The sequence below is a fragment of the Rhamphochromis sp. 'chilingali' genome (assembly GCF_963969265.1).
Source record: "Rhamphochromis sp. 'chilingali' genome assembly, chromosome: 9".
NCBI classification, from domain to species: Eukaryota; Metazoa; Chordata; class Actinopteri; order Cichliformes; family Cichlidae; genus Rhamphochromis; species Rhamphochromis sp. 'chilingali'.
Window position 1 is genome coordinate 30,188,043 of NC_137936.1, and position 17,969 is coordinate 30,206,011.

Sequence of the window (17,969 nt, forward strand, 5' to 3'; positions counted from 1 at the left end):
GCAGCAGTGTTTGTGATCAGCATTTAAAGACTGTAGGCTGTGTGACTATTAAGAGGAATTTTTGACTTTGTGAGCAGGTTTTGTGTATAAGCTGCAAACAAACTGTTCCCGACTGTGCACAAAAACAGCCAAGAAATCACGCAATTAAGAACAACTGGACTGTCAGTGTTTACGATGTTTGTTATCTTAACTTTACTTTCTGCGAATATCTCTATGTCTGAAAAATTGACATAGTCAGAGTTAAACTGAATATGTATGCTTAGTTTTACTCCCTAACATGCCCACATCAACTGTGTCCTCTAGGAGAAGGAGGGAATCCAGTGGGAGGCCAAAGATGAAGATGAAGATGAGGAGGAGGCTCCAGGTGAGGAAGAGGATGACCACATGGAGTTTTGCAGAGTTTGTAAAGATGGAGGAGAGCTGCTGTGTTGCGATACCTGCCCATCATCCTACCATATCCACTGCCTCAACCCGCCGCTTCCCGAGATACCAAATGGGGAGTGGTTATGTCCGCGCTGTATGGTAAGTTCATCTCAGTCGCCGTAGTATTTGATATTATTTTGTTTAAAATGGCTAATAATTAGGCATAGGTTCATGAAAATGTTGTAGTCAGAACAACTGGACATTTTACATACACTCATGATGGACATGAATGCTATTAATGGGACTTTGGGATTTCTGAACTGGTTTTTTTTTTTCAGCATAAATGGTTGTACAGCATACACTCTTAATGATTTTAAACAAGAACTGAGTGCACAAGTTTGATTTATTTTAGATTTACTATAATCCACACAGTTCTTGTAGTTTCTAATATATCCATATACTCTCAATGATATGTGGATAAACTTTTCTTAGCAAGTTGCATCTTGAGAGGACACTTTTGGTAGTCATAAACAAACCTATGGCATAATTCTGGCTGGATATTTGACAACTCTTCTTGGCAGAATTGGTAAAGTTAATTGGTTGGTTTCCTTGAAAGTACCCCGTTTTTAAGCCTACTTCACAAATTTTCAATAGTGTCAAGGTCTGTGTTTTAGGAAGCCCTTTCCAGAAGTTCAATCTTAACCGACTGTATCCATTTCAAAGAACTGTTGTCATACTTTTGACCCTGTGTGCATTAGAGAAAATTGAAAATAAATACAAACTTGTGCACCAAAATCTTATTGTTTTAAAGTCAATAAAGATGTATGCTATCAATTCATTCATCATTCATCCTGGAAAAAGAGCAGTTAAAAAAAATCATTAAAAGCCCAAAATTTGCATGACATTCATCTCCATGATGAGTGTAAGTAAACCTCAATTGTATATGTGCACAACGATATTTAGTTTAACATTTGCTTTGGTGGCAGCACGGTGGCACGGTGGTTAGCACTGTTGCCGCACAGCAAGACGGTTCCGAGTTCAATTCCACCATCTTTCTGTGTGGAGTTTGCATGTTCTCCACGTGTTTGTGTGGGTTCCCTCCGGGTACTCTGGCTTCCTCCCACCGTCCAAAGACATGCAGCTTGTGGGGATAGGTTAATTGGATAATCCGAATTGCCACTAGGTGTAAATGTGAGTGCGAATGGTTGTCTGTCCCCATGTGTTGGCCCTGCGACAGACTGGTGACCTGTCCAGGGTGTACCCTGCCTCTCGCCCTATGACAGCTGGGATAGGCTCCAGCGACCCCGAAAGGGAATGGATGGATGGATGGATGGATGGATTTTCTTTGGTGATTTTGTTCAAATTATTTTGTTTTTCAGTCTTGTCTTTTCTCTTTGTTGTTTACAAACGTGACACATTTACATCATGTTGATTTTAATTACCAGAGCGCTGTCACTGATACATAATTGAATGATGCATAAATATACATTGTTAGAGAGCCAGAGCAGATAAAGGGTGACCTCTTTCACTTTGATAAGTGTGCACACCTACAGCAGTTTCAGCCACATTAGCTTGTTGATGTTAATGTGAAATATGTCTCCTTTAGGAGGGTGATTGCTTGTCAAAGACTTTCATATTCATCTTCATATTTTTACAGAAACTCATTATTGTTACTCAGTCAGAAGCTAAGAAGAGCTGTGTGTGTGACAGAACCTTACTTTTTCCTTGCAGTGCCCTCCCCTTAAAGGAAAAGTACAAAAGATTATGCATTGGACGTGGGGAGAAGCTCCGCTGCCAGCCGAACCACCTACAGGACCTGATGGCAAGCCAACAGATCCGCTCACCAACCCCCCGCTCAAGGGCCGCCCAGAGAGGGAGTTCTTTGTTAAGTGGGCTGGCCTTTCGTACTGGCACTGCTCCTGGGTCAGCGAACTGCAGGTGAGATGCCAGAAGTCAGTCCAGTCTCAAATTAACATTTCTGCTCTTCTTGGCCAAAGTGTTCTCTTTGTTAAATATAGAACAAACCGAAGGAGCCAAGGGAGGATTTTACTGGATGATCTATTACTTTTTAATATAATATTAGAAAAACACAATGTTACATGAAATCTATTTTTCAGTTTTTCATGGAGAAGTTTTCCTTCAAATGCTCGACAAAGCACCTAATTTATTTTACACGAACTTTTTCTTTATTAATATCAGTCTGGGTTTTTTGTAACTAATTAAGTCAGTTTCATTGTTACAGATGGAAAATAATATATTGCATTTTTGTACCTACTTTGCTCAAGGAGGTGCTTGAAGGAAACTTACAAAACCAATAGTTTTGCTTTGTTGCTGGTTGTGCAGTTGGAGCTGTACCACACGGTCATGTACCGGAACTATCAGCGTAAGAACGACATGGACGAGCCCCCGCCATATGACTACGGCTCCGGAGAGGAGGAGCTCAACAGTGAGAAGAGAAAGAGCAAAGATCCCCAGTATGCTGCGATGGAGGAGCGCTTCTACCGTTATGGCATTAAACCAGAGTGGATGGTTATCCACCGGATAATCAATCATAGGTAGCTGCTCACACAGACTCTCAGATCAGGGTTTTCAGGATGTATTTAAAATACCATACATTTTATAGACCAGATATTCTAATTATTGCTTTTAACATTTCACAATATATCTGTATAACAGTTAAATGATCAGAAAGAAACATCTTCCATATGGCGGTCTCATATCAAGTTGTTTTTCAGTGTCTGTTTAATGATCAGTGTGATAAATATATAAAACCTGCAGCTGTTTTCTGCTTTGTAGTTTTGATAAAGATGGTGATGTGCACTACTTGATCAAGTGGAGAGACCTGCCCTACGACCAGTGCACCTGGGAGGTGGATGATTTCGACATCCCAGATTATGAAAGTCATAAAGCTTCTTACTGGGATCACAGGTTAGTTAACTGTGTTTTGTACCTTTTTCAAGTAGCTGTCTCACGGTGGGAAGATGACAGTGAGAACACAGAAATCCCCTGCACACAAAAGTAAACAAAAGCATATGCCTACATCTGCTGCTGTTTCCCTTCATCCTCGCCCTCTGTCTGTGACAACCGTTAGAGTCATTTGTTGTGACATGAAATTGTTGCTTCGTTATAATTTTTTTTCCTTTTCCTCAGAGAGCAAATTTTAGGAGAGGATCAGCGCCCTCTTGTGGTGAGGAAAGGCAAGAAACTAAAAGATGACCATCCAAAGAGAGAAGTCCCTCCTGATGCCCCAATCATAGATGTAAGTTTGGATATTTGGGCCCACTTCTGCCAACTGAACTGTGATTGCCTGCAGCAGGTTTTTGCAGCAAACATTTCAAAAGTAATGCTCTCGATCTAAAGCCACAATTTATCGTGGCTGATTATTCTAGAGTCTATATTTAAACTGCACATATACAGTACTGTGAAAAAGTTATGAGTCACCCCTCATTTCTTTGCATTTTGCTTGGAAAATGGTATATAGGTGCTACGAAATATGGGCTAAATGGAAATACAGAGTAAAAGTCAAAGCCAAAGTTTTTACAAATTTAATTAGCTTGATATGAACACCTTCATTCTTCCGGACAGCCTGAACTCTCTTAGGCAATCCTTCATATAATTTCTTTAAGGATAATTCAGGGATAGTTCTCCAGGCCTCTTGAAGGACATTCAAAGCTCTTCTTTGGATGTTGACTGTGTTCTGTTCAGTTCTTTGTCAAGAGGATCCCACACAGTTTCAGTAATGTTGAAATCCAGGCTCTGGGGAGGCCAATCCAAAACTGATAGTTTTCTATTGTGTATTTTTCTATTCAGGTATGCTTTTACTGCACTGAGAGTGTGTTTGTGATGCTTTAAAATGGCATTGCATGTTGGATCAAAATCTTATGGAACTTTTCTGCATTCATAATTTCAGCAGTTTTGACAAGATCAAACCATGTTTTACATGGTGAAGCACCAGATGCATCTCTCACATCTTATCTCATGTTTTCCTGGATCTTTTCATGTTTCATAAGGACATGACTTTTAGATACTGTTCATCTGCTGTTGGTAGTTTTTTAGGTCTCCCGCTTCTTGTTTTGTCCAACTGTTCATTTTTTAAAGGCAAATTATGGGTTTTTGTGACAGATTGCTTGTAATGAAGCCCATAAAGATAAAATTTCAGATTTGTCCTTTGCTAAGTTTTCTTATGTTTATGCTAATGTTTTTTATGCTTAAATGATTCATAGGTTGATATTAAGTTGTTCAAAAACTACAAGATCTGGACTGGAAATGAGAGCCAAAGTAACAAAATAAAAAAGCATTGAAAGATCTTCCGAAAGACTCTTACAAGATTCTGCCTCCTATTTCTATTATCAGCCCACCATCAAGTTTGAGCACCAACCATGGTACATTAATGCCACTGGGGGAACGCTACATCCGTACCAGCTGGAAGGCCTGAACTGGTTGAGGTTCTCCTGGGCTCAGGGCACAGATACGATCCTGGCTGATGAAATGGGCCTGGGAAAGACGGTGCAGACGATAGTGTTTCTCTACTCGCTGTATAAGGAGGTAAGACTGAAAGACTGTCCTCTTTTGTCTTTTCCATATTGCATTGCATAGATCACATTTTGGTTCTGTGGGTGTAATTCATAAAGCACCTGTTAGTAATATAAATGGGAATATAAACTTAGAGCTAATAATATTGTGCGTAAAAAGTAAAATGATGAACTGAGTTCTTCTTCGGGTGATGTATTTTATGGGGAAGTAACCTAATGTCTCCTGTCTCTGTCAGGGTCATTCCAAAGGACCTTTCTTGGTGAGCGCACCCCTTTCCACTATCATTAACTGGGAGAGAGAATTTGAGATGTGGGCTCCAGATTTCTATGTGGTGACATACACTGGAGACAAAGACAGCAGGGCAATCATCAGGGAGAACGAGTTCACCTTTGAAGACAGTGCAGTAAAATCAGGGCGGAAGGTGTTCCGTATGAAGGTAGTGTACCCCATGCTCATCCATGTTTTTCTCACCAGGTCAAAATACTGTTTTTCAAGTGCATACTTTTTGAAGGTGATGAAATAAATGATAATTTTACTTTGTTTTTAATTCATTTTATGCCTATTACATGCAGCACATACTAAATCATCGTATCTACCATCCAATCTGCTCCCTTGCAGAAAGACACTCCTATCAAGTTCCATGTGCTGCTGACATCTTATGAGCTGATTACTATAGATCAAGCCATTCTGAGCTCTGTCACCTGGGCCTGTCTGGTGGTAGATGAGGCCCACAGATTGAAAAACAACCAATCAAAGGTAAAGCTGCACCGCCTGCACTGAGATATATCCTATCATATGCTTTGGAAGCAGAAACAGCATCCTTTTAACAGAAAAAGAAAAATGCATGAGAAGGATGAGTAGAGTAGGGTGTACATCTCTTCATATGGCATTGACTTTCATCATCTTGCACAATCTCTCATGTTCAGTTTTTCAGAATTCTCAATGGGTATAAGATCTACTACAAGCTGCTGCTCACTGGAACTCCTCTTCAAAACAACCTAGAAGAGCTGTTCCACCTCCTTAACTTCCTCACCCCAGAGCGCTTCAAGTATGTGCTGTCTCTTTTCTATCGTATATAATTTCCTACCTTTTTTTCTCATGGATTTCATGCATTAAATTATGATATATATAATGTTATGAACAATAAAAAATACAAACAGGAAGAAAGTGAATGTAAATAACTTCATTATAAATAATTGTGTATAAACTGATTTTAAGTCTTTTTTAATAGTTTTCTAAAGCCAATGAAAATTCACCATCATCTAATATTTTTTTGCCCGTATAGACTCAGTTTCTGTGCAGCTCAGGTAAATTGGTATAGATTTTATGACTGATCCTCCTTATTATCTCATAAGTTCAGCCCAGTAATGAGTCTTGTCCATTTAAAACTCCAGAATGACAAATTTTATACATTTCCAACATCACAGGCACAGCTAACTGACCAAAACACTTTTACATTTTGTGATGAGTAAGACTATCAGCATCCATTTTCAAGCAGTTTTAAGTCAGCACATTGTACTGGAGCAAAAATAGATAGATCTCTTGTTTTAAATAAAATACATTTAAATTAAGAAATAGGCTTTTTTTAAAAAATATAATTTCATTTCATTGTGACCTGCAGTAACCTGGAAGGCTTCCTGGAGGAGTTTGCTGATATCTCTAAAGAGGATCAGATCAAAAAGCTCCACGACCTGCTGGGACCTCACATGCTCAGGAGGCTGAAAGCTGATGTCTTCAAGAATATGCCTGCAAAGACAGAGCTGATTGTCAGAGTGGAGCTTAGCCCCATGCAGAAGTAAGCCTGAAAAAAATAAGCATAACCGTGTTGAAGGAAGCATGGGCAAATAATTGATTGTGATTTTCATTTCTTCTCCTGACTCTATCTGACCTCTAACCTGCAGGAAATATTACAAGTTTATCTTGACACGAAACTTCGAGGCTTTGAACTCCAAAGGTGGAGGGAACCAGGTGTCCCTCCTCAACATTATGATGGACCTGAAAAAGTGCTGCAACCACCCTTACCTGTTCCCTGTGGCCGCTGTGGTAAGGCAGATTTACTTTATTTGTTTTATTTCAGAGTACAGATGACTTATATCAACCAACACAGAAAACTAGAAAACTGCCCCTTTTTCTGAGTTCGGTTTAGCATGTTATTCAGAGATACTGTAGCAAGCAATGATTCTCGAGCTAATCTCCATCCTGGCATTGATTGTTTTATCTTGAAGGAGGCTCCTGTTTTACCCAATGGCTCTTATGATGGCAACCTACTGGTGAAGTCCTCAGGAAAACTGACGCTGCTTCAGAAAATGCTAAAAAAGCTCAAAGATGAAGGACACAGAGTTCTCATTTTCTCTCAGGTAACACTCAAATAAATGTATGTGTCAGAGTCTGTCTATATTTTAGCCATTTCTGTGCGATGGCAGTTTTATGTGATGAATGACATCAAAGACAATTTCAGGTTTTTTAGCTGTAAGGTCCAACATTGTGTTTACAGATGACAAAGATGCTGGATCTGCTCGAGGACTTTCTTGAGTTTGAGGGTTATAAATATGAACGTATTGATGGGGGGATTACTGGAGGTCTAAGGCAGGAAGCCATTGACCGCTTCAATGGTGAGGGTTGTTTTTTTTGTGCACTTGCACATTTGTCTCAGTCTGGCTTTCACTTACTCACACACTCTTAAACACACAAAGCAACTCGCTGCTCTGTTTTATGTCACAGCACCAGGTGCGCAGCAGTTCTGTTTCTTGCTTTCAACACGAGCTGGAGGCCTTGGCATCAACCTGGCGAGCGCAGATACTGTCATCATCTACGACTCTGACTGGAATCCTCACAATGACATCCAAGTACTGACTCCACATAGAATATTTTAATATTGAATTATTATTATTATTTATTTATTTGTAATTTGTAACAAGTTGAGCTTTAATTCTCAAGTGAAAAACCATCTCTTTAATTTCACCTCTTCACTCCAGTGTCATGCCTTGTATCTTCCTCTTTGTTACAGGCATTTAGCAGAGCGCACCGTATAGGCCAAAACAAGAAAGTGATGATCTACCGGTTTGTGACTCGAGGCTCAGTGGAGGAGCGAATCACCCAAGTGGCCAAAAGGAAAATGATGCTGACTCACCTGGTGGTGCGCCCTGGCCTGGGCTCCAAAATGGGCTCCATGTCCAAACAAGAACTGGATGACATCCTAAAGTTTGGAACTGAGGAGCTTTTTAAAGATGAAATGGAAGCAGCACGAACAATGGGTCTGTCTATGTGTATACTGACGTGTGTTTCTGTTATGGATTGAACAAAAGCACACCCATTTTTATTGGGGTTTGTCTATTCACAGATATTCCTGTGCTAGAGACCTTTTTGTGTAGATTTCTATCAGCATTTTTAAGCTTACACACTTTCCTCTGCTCAAAAGCGCCTCCGCTCGTTATTAAGTAAAAGCCTCTCATTAACAGGTGATAACAAAGATGGTGAGGAGGGCAGTGTGATTCACTACGACGATGATGCTATCTCAAAGCTGCTGGACCGCAGCCAGGATGCCACTGAAGACACAGAGATACAGAATATGAATGAGTACCTGAGCTCCTTCAAGGTGGCTCAGTATGTGGTGAAAGAAGAAGATGGAGAGGTGAGATTTTAACCGTCTTCACATCATGTGACATCATGATAATTGGGGTCGCACACACAAAATCTGTAGATCTCATTTATATCACAGTTCAATTATTTTGCTCAATACGCTACCTTCGACATAGGCCTTGTTTTAGAGATACTTACGCATGTGTTCTAATGTGCTATTATTCAGGAGGAGGTAGAGCGAGAGATCATTAAGCAAGAGGAGAACGTGGATCCGGACTACTGGGAAAAACTCCTCCGCCACCACTATGAGCAACAGCAGGAAGATCTGGCGCGAAATCTGGGCAAAGGCAAACGCATCCGAAAGCAGGTCAACTACAACGATACGACCCAGGAAGACCAAGGTAGGCTCAAGAGACACACAGCACCTCCCTATCAACATGTCTGCCGAGTTTTATTAGAGAGACAAGAGTGTGGCATTATCTCAAAATGGGATCATTTGGGTGTATCCTCTTCATTGTAACTCTTAGAATTCATTATACTGCCCTAAAGCTCACTTGTACCTCATGCATTTATGTAGTTTTATCAATGGGTGTTAAAGCACCCCTTTTTGCAGTAATTTTGCATGCTCAGTGTCCTGTCGATTGTAGTTGTCCTGCAGTTGAACTTTTATTTAAGAGTGAATAAAGACTTTAAAGCTCATTGTAGCTTAGAGTACACTCAAAGTTAAAGTGATTGTCTGCCATAGTTGCAAACCCTCACTTCACTTCCAGAGGCCTGAAGTGGTACAGTATGTGCATGCCCGACTGTAGTGGTCTGTAGTAATCTGCAGTGCCATGGCGCCCTCAGGTGGCCACCAACAGAAGCGAACGCAATGTACTGTTTCTCTTTGATGTGTGGCTCAGAATGGCAGGATGATCTTTCAGACAATCAGTCGGAGTACTCCGTGGGGTCCGAGGACGAGGACGAAGATTTCGAGGAGAGGCCTGAAGGTAGGCAGCAAAAAACACGATAAGTCACATTTGAATATAAACAAAACAGATTCTTACTGTATTTTTTCTGTCATTATACATGTCCCTACATGCGCCCATCTTTCTGACAACGGACTTTGTTTTGTTCTACGTAGGAGGACGCAGACAATCACGTCGGCAGCTCAAGAGTGAGAAAGACAAACCTCTTCCACCCTTACTGGCTCGGGTTGGAGGCAGTATCGAGGTATGAATTCCAGGAAGTCCTCGCATATCTTCAAGTGTATTGGCTTACTTTAATTGTTTGTCTTACCAGATCATTTTGTAATCAGTCACTTTAGAATATTTCCTCATTTGAAGAAAATTTGACATTTTTGAGCAGCATGTCAGGAAGCATCACTGCTCTGCAGCTGATCATGTGCTTCTTTGTAAAATGAGAAATCAGGATCAATAAATTCTCACCCTGTTATTACATCATAAAACATATATCCACAAGTATAATTTAGAACTGTTTTAATATACAAGGGAATACTTCTTATGTCTTTCTACTGCTTCTTTCTGACTTTTTGAATTCACAACCTCTTTATCTAAAACATCTCTATTACTCTGTTTTCTGATTATCATCATTTCAAGGTCCTTGGGTTCAACGCTCGTCAGAGGAAAGCCTTCCTTAATGCCATCATGCGCTGGGGCATGCCCCCTCAGGATGCTTTCAACTCTCATTGGCTAGTTAGGGACCTGAGAGGGAAGAGTGAGCGCGAGTTCAGGTGAAGCTCTAATATTATTCATTTTTCAACTATGACACAAGTAGCGTTATTTGAATCAGTTGTAATTTTGTTTTCACACAGTGCAATTTTTTTCTCAAGAGGGGCCTGTCATTATATTAAGTGGCAGCTCTTGGCTCTTTCATCAACTGTTTACACTGTTTGCTAGCCCATGGCAATGCTCCAGATTGCTCATGTCACGTTGGTAAAGGTCGGCCTTGCCAATTTCACTTTAATTTGGAGCAGTGGGAAAGAAAATGCCCACAGGTTGTTAAAACTAAAATTTTATGCCTGCAAATTATAACACATCACTCCTGTTGCTGCTATTGCAGCCAATAACACTATTGGCAAACCTATTACTTTGACCTTGTTCTCAATCAGTCAGTTGAAGTGATGGCATTATGTTTTACCAAAGCGACTCACTACACTGCATTAGCATTTACTTCAGCTGTCTTCTATGTATTGATAGTTTCTTTAATAATTAGAGATGGCACATCCTATATGTAGTTATGGATACCCATTTTACTAAGCTTCATTAAACAGATCAGAAAATGTTAACCTGTAGCTTACATGCTGATGTAGTGTAACAGTGCACCTGTCTAGTACACAGTGTCATCTGTGTAGTTTCAGTTTCTAATAGATGTTAAAATGTACAACAAAATCTAGCATGAAAGGTAGGGTATGTATGTGCTTCCAGCAACAAACATCTTCAGCACTCGCTGTGGTGTTCCGACCGTGTCGAGCGTGTAAGCCTGTGAAACGTATATAATCGTCTTTTCCTGAAGAAGAAGCTTTGATACTGTCAGGAGAGTAGTTTGGGCAGTGTGAGAGTGTGATACACTGACTGAAAATGGGTGTCTCACACTAGGTTTTTTCTCATGATGTTGTTATTTGGGGAATTCTCCAAAATGTCATGTCGTTTAGTGAGCTGCACAGCAGAAACATGTTTGAGTTCAGAGTGATACATGGCAGTGTATCACCTCGAAACAGTGAGATTTCTGCCACCAGGGTGTGCATTCTTGAATGACATTAAGATGACAGGAAAGGAGTGCGTGTCTGAAACAAGCTTATTGCTACCTCCCTAGTCGTTAGTAGAGGTTTGAAAATGTGAGTTTGTGCTGGTAACCTTATAGAAATTTTTGTGTTCCTTAGGGCCTACGTGTCTCTGTTCATGAGACATTTATGTGAGCCGGGGGCAGATGGAGCAGAGACCTTTGCCGATGGAGTCCCTCGCGAGGGGCTGTCTCGTCAGCATGTTCTTACCAGGATCGGAGTCATGTCCCTTGTCAGGAAAAAGGTACCGATTATTCAGCCAAAGAAATTTTCTTCCTATGCTGGAACATTGAGATTAGAAAAAGTAGGTCAGCCCATCCTGGAGGAAGCCAAAGCGGGGGGGCGGGGGGGTAATCTTTGGGTACAAACTTTTTCTTGCTTTGAACATCATGCATATTCCAAAATAAGATGTTTTTTGGAGATTTGTCAGCAGTGAATACATCTGAGACTGAAGTGAATGAAGATTTGTATGTAAAGTGTTTAGAAAGGTTAGAAAGTTACTAAATACAGTTTCCACAATTATATTCGCCAATGTAGGATCACAGGCTAATACTACTTTTTCTTTATATTATACAGTACTGTGCAAATCTCTTGAGCCACCCTTGATTTCTTACCTTCTTACAATTCTTACAAATGGTCCTTTACAATAGTTTAACCATTTAACACTGACCTATGAATAATTTAATCATAAAAACACACCAAACTCAAGGGATGGAGGGACCGAAGAAGTCATATGGATGGCATCCAGATGAAGAGACTCTCAATGACTTCTTCAGTCGCTTGGAAATCACTAAAAGTTTGATTTTGTTCATCTGGACTCTGTTTCCAGATAAACAGAATGAACTTTCTGGGATTTCCTTACCTGAATTATTGATCCTGGATCGAGATCTTGACTCACTTGGGCAAGAACTGCCTAAAACTGGCATGTGAGTACAAGCAAACAGCACGTACATCACTCTCTTGGATCAGTGATGAAATGTTTCACATTTCTGAGGTCCTTCAAGAAGCCTGGAAAACTATTCCTGAAGACTACTTAAGTAAATTAGAAGAAAGTTGCCTAAGAGAGTTTTAAGTTTAGGCTTTGTTGAAGAATAAAAGGTGATCATACCAAATATTGACTTCCAGGCTCATTTGAACTGTTAACCTTTCTAACTGTCTGTCTTTATATGTTTTATTTCCAAGTAGGTTAACAGGTGTTTTAATAAATTGTTGCACCAGTTTTAACAACAAAATATAAAGAAGTTATGACGAGCTTGGGACTTTTGCACACTACTGTATAAAGCAAATAACAATAGCTATATTAATTCATTTATTTAAATCTATACATAGTAAACTTGTAGTATTACAAGATTTTTTAAAAGTATAACATTAGTGTATTACATGCTCAAGTACTACAGATAGAGACTAGCAAGTAGCTACAGCTGGCAGAATACAGCTCTTCCCTTATGAGAGCTACAGTTTAAAATTAGATTTTCTATTAATGTTTTTGTGCATGGCCTGTGGCAAATAAAGTTTTTAAAAAGTGTTGAAAAACCGAGTTGCCATGATAACTAGGCTAAGTTTGAAGTTAAAATGAGCTGGTCCATCTGGCTTGAGCCAGAATTAATATTTTACTAGTGCTTAATTATGCTACATGTACTTTATAATTTTATAATAGAGTTCTTCCTAATGCCTTATTTAAAGAAAGTAGGACATCCAGTGAAAGTATAGGATGTTCTTTTTATCACAGTTGAATCTCTTTTCTTTACTGTAGGTGCAAGAGTTTGAGCATGTAAATGGGAAGTTAAGCTCTCCTGATCTGATTCCCATTGGAATGGAGCTGAAGAAACTGAATGAGAGTGTATCCTCTGATCCCAACACGCCTGTGCCAGCTAGCCCTGTGGCTACTCAGCCCAGCACTCCTATCCCACAAGGTCTGCTTTGATCATGTTCTGTTTTCCTCTAAATGTTAAAGTAAAGTTCATGCTGTATCACTTTATGACTGCAAATGAGCTGAGTTGTTGTTTTCTGGAATGTAGAAAAAACTGAGTCTTTCTTGGGTACTGCGGAGGACAAGGAAGCCACAGAGCCAGAGAGCAAGAAACTGTCAGAGCAGGAAGTGAGTCCTTTTTTTTCTCCCTTTAACCACCACTTTCTTTCTTTTCTCCTTTATTGTCTTGTCCATCATCTCATGGGTCATCACACTGTAACCATAACTCATCATTCTCAGAAGACGCTTGTCAAACTCCGACACCTTTTAACTTGTCTTTTTTTGCCCTTTACCGACTCTATCCTTTCTCCCTCTGTTGTCCTGTCTGTTTTCCCTCGGCAGGCTTCCACTGTTGAGCCAGCATCTGCACCCGAGAAGGCAACTGACAGTGACGAGAACAAGGGCAACTCAGAGGAGAAAACAGGAGATGAGAGGAACAGAACCGAGTCGCCCTCCACAAAGACGGAGCCATCTGCTAACCCAAAAGAGCCAGCTTTCAAACAGTCCGAAGCGCAATCCACTATCACCTCACCTAAGAGTGAGCGGTTTATGATCTGTGTACTTCAGATTTTACTTATCTGCAAGGCTGTGCTTTGTTTATTCATTCTTTTTTCTTCTATCCTCAGTGGAGCCATGCAAAGAAACCGAAAAGTCCTCAGAAAAAGGAGACACTGATTCTCCTCTGGCAAAAACTGAAGACAAGGAAAATAAACCAGGTAAACGTGCTATGACTCCTTAAATTAAAGATGGAGGATTATTCTGCTATATACACCACTATATACACCACAGATATTTATTTTAATTAATTGTAACCTTTGCAGATGATGTAAAGAGTGAAGACGCATTAGAGGGTCGAATAAATGGAGACAAGGACACTTTGGATGAGATAGACGAGAGCAGGAAAGAAGACAAAAATGGATTCAAAGCAAAGTTCATGTTTAATATTGCTGACGGAGGTTTTACAGGTAAGAATCAATCCGATTTCTGCTATTTGTCCTTAATATACCTGATGCTGACTGACCAGGTGTCACCTGGAGTACTCTGGTCACATTCCTCCTTCATATCCACATATGAGATATGAGATAAAGTTGATCAATTAGACTCTGAGTTCACAAAGTCACTGACAAATGTTGTGTCACTGGGAGAAATTGTCACTTATAAGCCCATCATAGAAGTCTTCTGAGTCTGATTTTCTGAGACTATCCATATCGTCAGACTGTAGAGTGAAGTCTGCACCTTATAAATAGATATTCTTTCTCTTCCCACTTTTCCTCCCGTGTTTTCTTTGGTTTACTCAGAATCTCTACTGCAGGTTATTTCAGGTGTCACACTGATTTATCTTTGTTTTGATATAAGTTTTGTTTGTGTTTATATGCTCTTATTTCTCTTTACGTGTTACAGACATATGGGATATTACTTTGTATTTTTGTAAGAACCCTGTTTTTATTTTTACGCCGTCAGAGCTGCACACCCTCTGGCAGACTGAAGAGCGAGCAGCGCTGTCTTCTGGAAAGATGCATGACATCTGGCACCGTCGCCATGACTACTGGCTGTTGGCTGGCATCGTGACGTATCCTTTCTTCCAGAGTGAGGAGTGAGAAGCATATGGCAGAGCAATGTAATTACTTATGACAGAAGTAGCTGCGGAGCTGATATTTACAAAATGTGAGGATGATGTAAAACTACGCTTTCCTGCTTCCTCTTTATTTGAAGAATTTTATGAGGTTTTCCTTGCTCCCATTTGCTTTCTTTGACCGTGAATTTATCTCAGACATGGCTACGCTCGCTGGCAAGACATTCAGAATGATCCACGTTATGCGATTCTGAATGAGCCTTTCAAGACCGAGATGCATAAGGGCAACTACTTAGAAATGAAAAACAAATTCCTGGCTCGCCGCTTTAAGGCAAATGTGGAGTTTTTTTTGTTTTGTTTTTTTTTAAAAACAGAAAAATAACAATAATACATTCTTCACATTATAATCTGAATACAAATGGAACCAGTTTGCATCTCCCTGCTATGTCTGCATTTCATACAAACTTCTCTTTGTTACTTTGCCTCACTGTAGTTGTTAGAGCAGGCTCTGGTGATCGAGGAGCAGCTGAGGCGGGCGGCTTACCTGAATATGACCCAGGACCCGAGTCACCCTGCCATGGCACTCAACACTCGCTTTGCCGAGGTGGAATGTCTGGCCGAGTCCCACCAACACCTGTCCAAAGAGTCTCTGGCTGGGAACAAACCTGCCAACGCCGTGCTGCACAAAGGTCCGCAGCCCAGTGTCAAAAACAGCAACAGTTTAACCTGGCGAGATTCAGCTACCCAGTGCTGATAAATAGCTTTTTGTGATGCAAAGTAACTGGTTTGTTTGTGCTTCGTTCTGTTTCAAATCAGATGCAGGAGGAAATATTAACTTGAAACTCCCTAAAATCTTCCTAGAATTACCAGCACTTCACTATTTTTTAACTGAGACAGTATATTTTATGAAATAAATAGTATTTGTGTTTCTTTCACAGTGTGCTGTGTTGTTGGAATCAGTATACTAATACCAGAGTAAATTATGTTGCTCCAAGACAGTAAGAACACTAAGGAACAAGTTAAAACACCAATATAAAAAATTCCAAATGTTGCAAACAATTGCAAAATAGCTCCAATAATACAAACAGCTCTACGTATGTCATTCAGTGGTGCATTTAGGTCACCTCAGTCTCTCACTGAGCATGCTCCTGTGGCTGGACAGCGTGTCATGGAGTGGGTGGGTTAGAAGAGATTTATAACACGTGAAAAAAACTTCTGCAGTTACACTTTAAAAAGTCTTTTTTTATGTTATTTGAAACGGTGTCAATGTCATTTCACTAATTACTAGTACACAAAAGCTATTTTAACCTGTTAATAATACATGTTTTGTTTCCAAATGGAGACAGCGGTCAATTCCATCCATCCAGACAGTAAACAGGATGCCAAAGGAAGCATTTACAGATATTTCCACTCCACTGTTTTGTGAAGAGCTTCTAAAAGGCAGCCAGTAAATATCCTGTTTGACACAGTGGCTTCATTTTATGTTAATTTGACTCACCATTAAAACATGCTTACAGTGATTAGTAGGATGAAAGTTTGGGAAGAGGCCAAAGACTGATTGAAACTGAGGCGTTAAAATGTTATCGTTTCAAAATGATGCTGACTGTGACCCTCACTGATTTGTCTGCCAGTGAAAAATGTTTTGGCATTTAGTTCTTGGCACTTGTTAATTTCAGGTCCTGGAACAAACAAATTAGCTTTTTTAATTATTTGAGGTTCACACTAATTATGTCAAGGGTGTTGGAAAAGTTTTACATGCATTTTCCCGACATTTTATCGAAATCATTCTTTTAATACTAACATAAGTGAAACTGCTCTTGTGTGTGTTCGTGCTCTTGCAGTGCTGAACCAGCTGGAGGAACTTCTGAGTGACATGAAAGCAGATGTGACACGACTGCCCAACATGCTGTCCAGGATCCCACCGGTGTCGGCGAGGCTGCAGATGTCTGAGCGGAGCATCCTGAGCCGCCTCACCAGCCGAGGCAATGAACCTCCACCGCAGCAGGTGAGATGGAGCGTGGTTGTCAAGGAGATCAGGTGGGTTTTAGAAAGCTTTTTAAAAAAATGGAATTAAAGTTATTTGAGCTCATTTCCTGTAAAACAGGTTAAGGCTCAAAAGTGGGCAACTTGGCTAAGTAAATTTAAGAAAAAGGAAAAGCTGTGTCCCAAAACCTTTGAAGTTCGCCGTTGTCGCAACTACACAGCCACACTATTCCTTTGAAATCTCAAACTTAGGCTCGCTATTCCCCACGGAAGATTTCCCTCAGGTGCGATATGGGGAAAGAAAAATCTCCCTTAAGTTGTTTGCTTTCACCACTGTGCTCCACATTTTGCTCCCAGAGGAGAAAAAGTTGTTGTGTCTTTGCTTTCCTCTCTGCTGTAGAGTGTGTATTTTGTTCTGTTATACAAGGGATCATTTCAGCCACGTAGTCTCTGTGGCCATATGCTCTGACAGTCTTTTTTTGGTTGTTATGACAACGCTTTCCTGACCATGACACAGTCGACGCACTTTCCTCCGCTTTTATCTGTCTTTACTTTGCTGGTGTAGAAAGAAAACTTCTCTTACAGAGCAACTCAAGCCTTTTAAGCACTGTATAGTAGAAAAAACCTCATACTGAATACCTGCTGTAATCACAAAGCTGTTTACAGCAAGATGACTAATCCTTTGTGTGTGTTTCAGCCGTTTAGTCCAGGTGGGTTTGGCTGCTCCCAGATGTACAGCGGCAGTTTTGGAGGCGGATTCAGAGGACCAGGCGGACAGCCTATGGTTAACTATAGTCAGATGCCCTTAGGACCATACGTCAGCGGTAACAATCAACATTTTGCACTATATTGTATGTGACACACAACACAGATAGCATTTCAATTTCATGTGCAATAGGCTGAGAGATTACATGTACAGTAAATGATGTCACCTTGGCAAATATGCAATAAAAAGCTACAAGCAAAAGTCTGCATATGTTTGCAGAAGCACTAGTTTTCTTAGATAAGTCAAGTGATTGTTAAGGATCATTTTAATTAATCAAGAATCCATGTTAATCAACTTATTGTCATTGTTCTTGCCATCCTTACTTAATGCTAATAGGCAGTCATTTAAAAGTAGAAACATTAGTAGAAACCCACAGGTTTTAAACAGTCACATTAGCTAAATTCTATCTTCCCACATCACT

At 40.2% G+C, this 17,969-nt stretch overlaps 1 protein-coding gene across 1 annotated transcript in view; it reads left to right on the forward strand.

The window, feature by feature from the left end:
- The window catches only part of chd5 (chromodomain helicase DNA binding protein 5), a 37,176-nt gene that overhangs the window by 16,184 nt on the left and 3,023 nt on the right, over nt 1–17,969 (forward strand). Inside the window, exons 9-39 of the mRNA XM_080891724.1 lie at nt 304–522; nt 2,095–2,301; nt 2,707–2,918; nt 3,160–3,291; nt 3,514–3,622; nt 4,717–4,908; nt 5,132–5,332; nt 5,515–5,652; nt 5,823–5,944; nt 6,518–6,691; nt 6,798–6,939; nt 7,122–7,253; nt 7,391–7,508; nt 7,618–7,742; nt 7,904–8,150; nt 8,355–8,527; nt 8,702–8,876; nt 9,378–9,464; nt 9,599–9,687; nt 10,074–10,207; nt 11,357–11,501; nt 13,011–13,170; nt 13,276–13,355; nt 13,569–13,764; nt 13,853–13,942; nt 14,048–14,191; nt 14,688–14,796; nt 14,998–15,130; nt 15,293–15,488; nt 16,641–16,804; nt 17,480–17,606. Of these exons, the coding sequence (XP_080747850.1) occupies nt 304–522; nt 2,095–2,301; nt 2,707–2,918; nt 3,160–3,291; nt 3,514–3,622; nt 4,717–4,908; nt 5,132–5,332; nt 5,515–5,652; nt 5,823–5,944; nt 6,518–6,691; nt 6,798–6,939; nt 7,122–7,253; nt 7,391–7,508; nt 7,618–7,742; nt 7,904–8,150; nt 8,355–8,527; nt 8,702–8,876; nt 9,378–9,464; nt 9,599–9,687; nt 10,074–10,207; nt 11,357–11,501; nt 13,011–13,170; nt 13,276–13,355; nt 13,569–13,764; nt 13,853–13,942; nt 14,048–14,191; nt 14,688–14,796; nt 14,998–15,130; nt 15,293–15,488; nt 16,641–16,804; nt 17,480–17,606 (4,672 nt within the window). The remainder of the gene's footprint in view (nt 1–303; nt 523–2,094; nt 2,302–2,706; nt 2,919–3,159; nt 3,292–3,513; nt 3,623–4,716; nt 4,909–5,131; nt 5,333–5,514; nt 5,653–5,822; nt 5,945–6,517; nt 6,692–6,797; nt 6,940–7,121; nt 7,254–7,390; nt 7,509–7,617; nt 7,743–7,903; nt 8,151–8,354; nt 8,528–8,701; nt 8,877–9,377; nt 9,465–9,598; nt 9,688–10,073; nt 10,208–11,356; nt 11,502–13,010; nt 13,171–13,275; nt 13,356–13,568; nt 13,765–13,852; nt 13,943–14,047; nt 14,192–14,687; nt 14,797–14,997; nt 15,131–15,292; nt 15,489–16,640; nt 16,805–17,479; nt 17,607–17,969) is intronic.